This window comes from Rhipicephalus sanguineus, chromosome 3, assembly GCF_013339695.2.
Source record: "Rhipicephalus sanguineus isolate Rsan-2018 chromosome 3, BIME_Rsan_1.4, whole genome shotgun sequence".
Taxonomy (NCBI): domain Eukaryota; kingdom Metazoa; phylum Arthropoda; class Arachnida; order Ixodida; family Ixodidae; genus Rhipicephalus; species Rhipicephalus sanguineus.
The window spans coordinates 178,710,975-178,721,104 of NC_051178.1; the positions used below are offsets into that span (position 1 = coordinate 178,710,975).

The 10,130-nt window shown below is 50.0% G+C and overlaps 1 protein-coding gene across 1 annotated transcript in view; it reads left to right on the forward strand.

The window, feature by feature from the left end:
* The window catches only part of LOC119386134 (chondroitin sulfate proteoglycan 4-like), a 71,651-nt gene extending 62,186 nt beyond the window's left edge, over positions 1 to 9,465 (forward strand). Inside the window, exons 12-15 of the mRNA XM_049414228.1 lie at positions 1,785 to 1,977; positions 4,817 to 5,635; positions 5,970 to 7,542; positions 7,957 to 9,465. Coding sequence (XP_049270185.1) covers positions 1,785 to 1,977; positions 4,817 to 5,635; positions 5,970 to 7,542; positions 7,957 to 8,839 — 3,468 coding nt within the window. The 3' untranslated portion in view covers positions 8,840 to 9,465. The remainder of the gene's footprint in view (positions 1 to 1,784; positions 1,978 to 4,816; positions 5,636 to 5,969; positions 7,543 to 7,956) is intronic.
* Positions 9,466 to 10,130: the final 665 nt, after the last annotated feature.

Sequence of the window (10,130 nt, forward strand, 5' to 3'; positions counted from 1 at the left end):
TGCGCCACTTTCCTATCAAGAATGCTATGTCACGCTGATAACGCGCGCGCTTCCCGGGCGACGGCCCGTGAAGCGGGGAGGTGGAAGGCGGGAGAGGAGGGTGCTCGGCGTGGCGGCTCGGTTAAAAGAAAGACGGTACTTTCCCAAAAATATCCAGGGACTTTAAAGCACGCCCTTCGCGCCATCTCGCTGGTGATAAGGAGAACACGCTGAAGTGCCACCGAGCTCTGAGTACCACAAGCGGTAAATGGTGTCTATAAATAGCTCGCCGTTAGTGTGCTGAAGAACGTTTAGCGAGGCCGCGCGCTGTGGAGCGTGGGGTCGTGGGTTCGGTTCCCAGCAACAAAATGTTTTTCATTGTCAACTGTTAGTGTACACAGCGTCATATCCGTGACGGAAATACGTCAGTGAAGTCTTGGTGGACCCCGGCATAAAACACTTTCGTATTGAAAGTTCGGGTCTTGTTTATTTTTTTTGCTTCACCTGAATAGTAGCTGTGCGTAACGTTACCATAGCGCATCAACGAGTCGTAGAAAATTTGCGAATCCAAAAAACTCATTGCGGCTTACGTAAAATGCCGCGATTCGATGAATATCACAGCGTCATCCACTGTAATGTTGCGCGTCATCGTGCATATAGCAGGGGAAAAATGTGGTTGCAGAAGTCAAGCGGTGCGACTGCTGCCGTTTTTAACAGTTGCCCTGCATATGCTCGTACTTTATTAGAAATTCTCACGTTCCAGGTAGTGATGTCGTAGACTACACCACAAGCCCATTGGAGGCACTTGTATGCAGTTCTGCAAGCTGTTCACATTTGAGATCCGTAGATCACGCGGGCCCGCTTTGCCAATTTTCTCAAATGATTCCTATATATTCTGAAAGAAAAGCGAAGCCTGTGTAAAAATTTTCCGCGCTGCTGTCCCAACCAGAAGTTAATACTAAAACGTATAAAGCAGGAGCTACATTCAATTTCTCTCGTCTTTTCTGGAAAGAGCGCCCTGACAACACTTCTTTTTGACGAGATCGACGGCAAGATATTTCCGCTTTACAAGTAACTGACCGCCGCCGCCGCCGTAGCTCACTTGGTAGAGCATCGGACGCGTTATTCGAAGGTTGCAGGTTCGGTCCCTCCCGGCGCCAAGATGTCTTTTCGTCCACTTTACTTTCTTCACATTTATATCGGAATTACTACAAATAACATCCCCTGTACTTTCCTTTGCTTGATTGTCCGTTAGCTCTCATTAATGTTGTGTCTAACAAAGAAAAACGAGCCCTCAGAATTCCTCTTCTTTTGTGCAATAGAAGCGAAGTCTCTGTAAAATTAAAGTGTACTTCTGCACTAACCAGAAGTTAATACTAAAACGTCTAGAGCAGGATATGCATTCAGTTTCCCTCATCCTTTCTGGAAAGAGCGCCCTGACAAGACATTTTTTTGTCGAGATCGACGGCAAGACAGTTCCGCTGTTCTCCAGTTCACGATAAACTTGTTTTTAGTGACTCTAAATCCTAAGAGATATGGCATTACTCCAACATTTTGGGATCATCAATGTATACTGACACCGGGACGTCCTAATACTTCGCAGGCTTCGTGTTTGCTGCGAACAGATGGCCGTGGGAGAGGCACCTTGCGTTCACATTTTAACCTCCTGTTTGATTCCCGTTGAGCCACAGCCATTTGCATCCTTACCGCTACTTAGTCCTTGTCATTCCTCTCGTGATAGCTATTCGAGAATCAGACATACGCTGGATGAAGCCAGAACGTTAAGAACACGTTTGCGCACGCAGGTGGAGTACGAGAGCGTGGATGGTGGTCAGGACTCGGCGCCTGCTGCTGCTGCCTACCAGGACTCGTTCGGATTCGTGGCCTTCCTCGGAGACACCACGTCGGCGCCGGCCAATTTTCGGCTCACAGTTTACCCTGACAGCTTCTGGGAACCGTTGGAAGTGTTGCGCAACGCAACGCTGTTCGTCGACCATGGTATGCCCCGACACTGGCTTGAGTAGACATTTTCACTGACATACGATACGTGACTCGTAACACCGCATCAGCTATGCTCGGACAACGGTACAGTCAGCGCAGAACAACGCGTGCGAGCGGTCGGGTAACAATGACTGCATCCCGCCACGGTGGTCTAGTGGTTATGGCGCTCGACTGCTGACCCGAAGGTCGCGGGCTCAAATCCCGGCCGCGGCAGCTGCATTTTCGATGGAGGCGAAAATGTTTGAGGCCCGTGTACCTAGATTTAGGTGCACGTTAAAGAATCCCAGGTGGTCGAAATTTTCGGAGCCCTCCACTACCGCATCTCTCATAATCATATCGTGGCTTTGGGACGTTAAACCCCAGATGTTATTAATATTATTATTATTATTAGGTGCACATTAATAAACACCAGATGGTTAAGATTTCCGGAGTCCTCCACTACGGCGTACCTCATATCATATCGTGGTTTTGGCACGTAAAACCCTATTTAGTATTATTAGTAGTATTATTAACAATGAACCCCTCCTCTTGGAAATACGCAGCGCCTTGACCTTGGCATAATATATTTTAGAGAGCACAATGTAAGGGTTTGGTGTGCGAATATTCGTACATCAAACCTTACCTGAATATTCGTTGTTGGGCGACAAGAATGTCTGATGCAGAGAGGAGATTTGGACGAGTAGGTACGTTTCTGAAAACTAGCTCATCATGAAATGGGTATGACACGTATCGTGTGTACTTCACTTTCCTGGGCGTTGTTGACACTTTACAAAGAAAAATAAAAAAAGAACAGAGACGGGGATTATTCAACATATCCTGGCCTCTATGAATTCAAAGGCGACAGCGTTAGTCATATGCCTGGTATGCCTGCCATTGCCAAACGTATGCTATCAGGAAATGAACCGCATTCTACACTATTTAACTACGCGCTGCACTGGATAAGTTTCTTAGCCAAGATCAGGGCTTAAGGTAAGGGGGAGCCCTGCGCCCCCCCCCCCCCCGTCTCCATTCTTTGAGGATGGGCTTGGCCCCCCGTCGGCAGACCAACGGTGGCACTGCGGCACCCATTTGACAAGTGCCGGAGTTCAATTTTTTGGCAGTTGTGCTTTGTGCGGGGAAATTATACTCTGCAATTTTCCGAATAATGATTTAATCACGAATATTTGGTTGATGGGGTGTCAGCAAAACAGAAGAAAACAGGTATTGTAATGAACACCACGGGTCACCGCCCCGTTCGATCGAGCTTCTTGGCAATGCATACTGTTTCATGAGGCACCTGAGCGCGAAGCTACCTGCTCGAGAATCAGTAATGGTTCACCTTGGTTTCTTTAGTTTACCACTCAATTTTCATTCTTTTAGTTCTGCATTAAAGGTCTGCTGTTATTGCAAAGACGCATGTATTGTGCCTGCTTTTTTAGGCAAGTGGTAGTGAAAACAAAATATAGCATTGTCGTGCCTGAGGTACTGAATCCAGTGAGTCAACTAATGCTCACATATCTTTAAGCCTTTACATTCCGAGTTATTTTTGAAAACTCGTTCCAAAAATAGCTTCATTTAATCCTTGATTGGACCGACATGCTGAATAAATGCCCGTAATACATTCGGAATAATATATGTATTTGTATAGCATTAATAAGCATTTGTTACTGTGATCATCACAAATACCTCTCTTAACGCTTAATCTATATATATATATATATATATATATATATATATACACTGTGGAATCTCGGTGATACGATTTTCAGCCTAATACGTTTTTGTTTTTATACCCGGCCAACGTGCCTTGCAAATAATGCATTTTCATGCGTTTAATACGATCACTTTTTTTCCCTAAATTGGATAACACGACCGCGAAAGTGGATTAACAGAGCGATGAATTGGGCTAGTTGGTGGTCGTCCATGGTTTCTTTGTTGGGCTGCACACGACGAGACGAGGACTATAGGACGATACAGGGACACAGGACAGGTGGTGCGCAAACTTACAACTGGTTTATTCACATCCTGCGAAGTGTCAAATATAGGTTAACAATCAGATAGGCTGGATGGGGTGAAGGATACGGGTAAAAAGTAAATAGAGATAATGCACGCATATGACATATGCCATCTTGAGCACGGACAAAGTTCCGCAGATCAGCGTACGTCACTTTCTAGAAATTTTATTTCTGCTTGCGTTAAATGTAACAAGGGTGTGCTAATGCATTCCTCTTTTGCAGCCAAGGTGAAAAGGGCTTCTTTTATCTCCCTAGTGTCTTTGTCACCACCACGTGCTAGCAACGTGGTGTCGCGGAACTTCGGCGTGCAGGAACATCGCTCCTTGTTTTTCTGGTCAGACAGGACGCTGTATCAGTGAACGTCTCCTGGAACACAGATACGCTTGCCAGCAATTACAAGGAGCTGGTCACCTCGCGGCGCATTGCAAACGATGTGCCTGCTTCCTGCACGCCGAAGTCCCACGACACCACCTGCTTGTTATGTGACATTATTATTTGCATTTTTCACGCTTCTGCGGACTCGTGGTGTTATTTAAATCGCATATCATATGTACCACGCGTTTTTTTTTTCGCTCTGTTGTTACTTTGAGAAAGCTATTTGGGATGCAATTTTGAGCCCTGCATGTGGTATGTTCGAGTCATTCAAGAGGCAAGTAGTAGCCAGTGCCTTATTTCTGCGTCAACGCCCCCTTATTTTATATCAATAAAAAGAAGCGCAAGGTCGGGTGCCACGGGCGCTGGAGCGTACCTGGTGTTGCTTTCTTTGCGTCGTTTTTAATTTTGAGCTAAAATCACTAAAAGTATTTCATTACTCTTTGACTCAGCCTCATCAACAAACGCAGGTGACGTCGCTGTCCTGAACTCGTCGACACTGCTTGTCAGGCACCAGGCAATGGAGCCGGCGAACATCACATTTAGTATCGTCCAGACACCTGTCTCCGGGCGGCTTTTATTGGGTGACTATGCCGCAACTTCGTTCACGCAGGCAGACGTGAACGCAGGGATAGTGCGTTACCAGCACACTGGTAATGGGAGCGAAGACAGCGTAGTGCTCGAGGTGTCTAACGGCATCGCGTCCCACGAGCGACTCGACCTCTCCGTTCGCGTGGTGCCGCAGGTCATCCTACTCGAAACGGGCAACGTGAGCGTGCAGGAAGGTGGTCAAGCCACTCTGGACTCTTCGCACATCAGTGCCGGGCCACTGCGGGAATTACTTCCTCAACTGTTGGTCGTCGAACCTCCGCAGCACGGCCGCCTATCATCGACGGCCTTCTCTCCGGAGCAACTGGACACAGGGGCGCTCAAGTACCAGCACGATGGTAGTGAAACGCTCAGGGACTGGTTCACCGTGGTGGCCCGGGGCGCGGGCAGAGAAAGCCTGCCCGGCACGGTGCATGTGTCCGTTCAGCCCGTCAACGACGAGGCCCCTTACATCGCCAACAACACTGGGCTGGACCTGTGGGAAGGCGCGGTGGCACCCATCTCTGCCACGCACCTGGCGGCGCTCGACGATGACTCGGAAACCTCGCAGCTTCGGTTCCACATCTCCACACCGAGCAACGGATACGTGGCCCTAAAGAACGACACGAAGACCCCACTGTTGTCGTTCACGCAGGATCAGCTCAACCGCGGTCTGGTCGTCTTCGTGCACACCGGTGGGTGTAGGTACCCGCCTCTTGAGCCGGGCACCGTTCTCTGTAGTGAATGCACTTGCACTAGAACATAGACATTGTGAGTCGCTTTAGAAAAAACGTAGTTTGCCTCCTTGGTGTTGGCTGTCTCAGAGTGACGCAGTTATGCTTAATAGCGTACTCGCCTCTCTGAGTAACTGCATATCAACCAATAGTAGGAATCGCAATAATTTGCAGCTTCGTTGATGAAGTTGATATGCAGTTGACGTCAATACCAGATCATGATAAAGCCTGCATGACGCATAACGTTGGGGTTTTCTTGCGCATTGGCGCAAGTTGAAGGTCGAACTTTCTTGTCACGCAGGTTCACCGGCTGGAGGTTTCAAGTTCCAAGTGACGGACGGTCTCAACCAAGGTTCACCGCACGTCTTCACGGTGAACGCGCGGCCACTGAAGATTCGCTTGGAGCACAACAAGACGCTGAGCGTTCTTCCGGGAAGCCAGCAGTCAATCACTCGGGATCACCTCCTGGCCCGTACAGGAGATCACACTCGCGACGTATCGTTCGTCGTCGTTCGCACACCGCGCCTTGGCAGACTCTTACGTGAGAACCCCAGCGACGGCACCCTAGCTCAGCTCAGTCGATTCACACAGGCCGACATCGACAACTATTTGGTTCTGTATGAACATAGGTCTCCTATGTCCGCCCCGGTGGAATACGACTCGTTTGTTGTCGACTTGGAGACACCCAACGCAGTTCCCGTTAAGAACATTGTCTTTGCCATTCGAATTGCCTTGGATGATTCGTTGGCTTCTGTCCTCGGTCAACTTCGCGTGTCCGAAGGAGGAAGGGTACCGTTGTCTTCGGCATTGGACGTAGGAGCACTAGAGGCTCTCTGGCGTGGCAAACCGGACGTTCCTCCAAGGCTTCGTGTTTGTCTGCTATCGCAGCCACTGCGTGGGTGGCTGGAGGTTGATCAGAAAAACGCTAGTGTACCAGTTTGCATATCAGCACACAGCTTAGATCGTGTAGTTTACGTGCACGATGATTCTGAGACCCTGGACGATTCCTTCGGTGTTGGGTTGTTTTTGACGGCAGCCGAGGGAGATCACGGGGACATGGCACTGCACAACAGCACGCTGAAAGTAGCGGTAGAACCGATTAATGACAAGCCTTTCAGTTTAGAAACACCGTCCCCCGTGATCCGCGTAACCAGAGGGTACAGGACGGCTATCACTCGAGATACTCTCAGGACTACCGACGATGACGGAGCTCCCAATCAAATTGTGTACAAAGTCGTCAAACAGGATGAAACTCAAGCAGCAACACTTGTCCTGGGGGATTCCGACACATCGATAAAGAATTTCACGCAGCAAGATATTGATGAGGGAAGAGTGTATATAGTCCACAATGGAGCGCTGAAATCACCGTTAACCTTTAACTTCATCGTCAGTGATGGCGTTCACCCGACCAAACCCTTCATCCTCACAGTGAATGTAGAGCCAGTAGAGGTTCGTGTTGCCAACGCCACCAACCTCATCTTGCAACAAGGTGACCTCAGGGCGGTGTTAACTCCGGCAGTCTTTGGTGCCTGGACTAACGCCGACATGAATGACCTCGTTTATAACGTCACTTCAGCGCCGCATCTGGGACACTTGGTGTTTCCTGATGGAGCCTCGGTGGACGACTTCACGCAAGGCGACCTTGAGCAAGGTCTTGTCATCTACGAACAGCACGACCTGAGTGGTTCTACTGACTCGTTTTCAATCGCGGTGCGCTGCGGGCCCAGCGCCGTCGTCATACGGAAAGTGGAAGTGAAAGTGGAGGCACTCGTCAGGCAACGACCTTTGCAAGCCATGGCGGGTCGCTCAGCCTTGATTACAGTGGATCACTTAGACGCTTCCAAACTGGCGGCGCGTTCAAACGCCAATCCCCGGTAAGTTATTTAATGTTTATTTTGTGAATATTTTGCCTGTGAGAGATAGTCATAAAATTTGGCAATTCTTCAAAGTTTGCTTAAAGCCTCTATCCGCAATTATGCGTCACAACCGGCAGGACTAGCACGCCTATCGAGTCTTTACCTTCGGTTTTCACTTGAAGCTCATAAATATTGCCGGGACGTGTAATTTCTGTTTTTTTTATTTATGTTGCATGAACATGACATAACATAGCAAAATAAACCAACCTTTAAAATGCTGTAACATCAAATAAACGATATAAAGAAAATCGCACTTAACTTCACAACTTCAGTAAGTTATTTTGCAAATAGCACAGTAATTGAAGATTCATACCTAATTACACTATACCCAGTACCTCACTGCATGTCGCTTACGACCTTCCACGAACGCAGGTACAGCGTCACGCGGCAGCCCGTCCTCGGCCTTCTGCTCCTCTCCAACGGCACGTCTCAGACGGCCGTCCTGCACTTCACTCACGAGGACGTGTTGAACGAGACCATCTTCTACCGAGCTCACCGGAGGGACCCCGCAACGGACGCTTCAGGTACCGTCAGAGACCACTTCGACTTCGAACTGACGGCTCCGGGAGTCCAGCCGGGCAGCAGCCGCTTCCTCGTGCACATCCAGGTGGGCAACGGTTCTCCCGGTTTAGAAGCGACGCCGCCTCAGTCTCCAACAGCAGTCGCCACGCCCTCGTCCCCGGCGGACAACACGAGCGGAACGGCGACGGACGACCGACCACCGGGCGTCGTGGAGACAGGTTCGAAGGCTCCGCTCCTAACCAACGAGCATCTCGTGGTGATTGGCGTAGCCGCCGGTGTGCTACTTCTACTCACCGTCATCGCTGTGGCCGGAGTCGCGTGCGGAGCGTGTCGCTCCCGGCGTGGAGGCAGCGACAAGTCCGGAGGCAGCGCGCAGTCGTCGTCGCGTGGCGGTCATCCGCGAGAGGCCTTTCCCGAAGAACTGCCCGCGCCACCAGCCCCGCCGCCCACGTCTCCTTCGAGCAGCAGCAGCGAGCCTGCGCCCACTGTTGTGGCGGCGGCGGCCGGCCCGGACTTGGACTGCCTGCCTCCGCCGCCGTACGCGGATGGTGGCGGTGCGACTGGGACAGAAGTCAGCCCCGCGGTGCCCACGTGCAAAGTGACGCCCCTGGGACACGTCGAGGCTGCCAAGACACCTTCGGAAGGAGGTGCCAGCGAGAGCGACGACTGGAACGGTGACGTGCGCTTCTCGGCACCTACGACAGTGCTCAGGAAGAACCAGTACTGGGTGTAAGTCAGGGAAGGTGTGGCGCGCTTCCAACAGAGGCCTTTTTAACTTCACTCATCGACTCATTAGCGTGTGTGCGTTCGTGAGAGTATGTGTGCGTTGTACGCTGCGTGTCTCCGGTGTCTGTGCACGCTGTTTAGTGGTTTTATCACCAGCTGGCGTGTATTGTGTGTGGACACTCGTTGTTCCTTCACCTCTACAAGTGCAGTTTATTGTTCTTTTTTTACTCGACCGACGGGTCGTTCTGCAGAGGGCCCTCGCGGGCGCGGAGCAGGCTTCATGGGTGGCGTGCGTGGTACGTTAGACGTCCCGAATGACTGCTTTGAGAGACTGACGCATGTGCTCATGACACGCCCGGAGTCTCGACTTGTCACTGCCTTATAGAAAAGCGCAAGGCAAGCAGTGCAAACGTTGTTACGGTTACGGTACACGGTTAATTGACGACGTAGTTGTTTTTCTTTTACCATACTCGTATTTGGCCATCACTCGGTGGAAGGAATGTTTTTATACGTATCTCCGTCATTGCTCAAGAATAAGATTGAAGTCATTGAGGTCACTGGAGTTCTTTACACGGCGTCTTGTTAAGAAAGTACAGCGTTTAGGCTCAGATTGTGTGGAAGGGTGCACACACACAAAAAGGCATTTTTAAGGTCGTCTTGCATTACATTCACCTCACCAAAATATGGTGAGGCACTGCAGCATCCTCTCTAGTTGTTATTGCCTCTTTTTCACATTGCTGCAGCGACAGAGGCTGCAATGGATATATTCGAGCCCTCTACGCTGAAACGTGTATCGTATCTCTACTGTCGCGATGTCAGCAGTGCGCGCAGGCAGAGTTACGAAGTGAGCAAGCTTTTGTTTTTTATGTTGGCAACGCGAACTTCGCAGGAGTCCTCCAGTGACTTCAGTAAAGCCCGTATTTCAATTGTCACCATCATCTCGCACCATTCATGAAGCACGGACGATCATATTGAGCCGCTGCAAAACGGTGATCTTTTTCTCTGTGAAGAATCGCCGTGGCCATCTACTATCGCCACGTCGTCAATGTTATCCCTGTAATCTCAAGTCTTCCTCCGCGTACACAGTCTTTGCCGTTCGAATGGCGAGGTTTCAGTCTTTTCTCTCGCTCCTTTTGTGCTCTCCGAATTCATTTGTAGGTTCTGCCAACAAATCATTCCATCTGCTGGTTGTGTAACTAACTCCTCATGGTAACTGAGAGAGCGATCTTATCCCATTCGTCAATCATCCAGTTTCACGAGATGTCTGGCCATAGGTGCCCCGCATAGGCGTGCGCAGA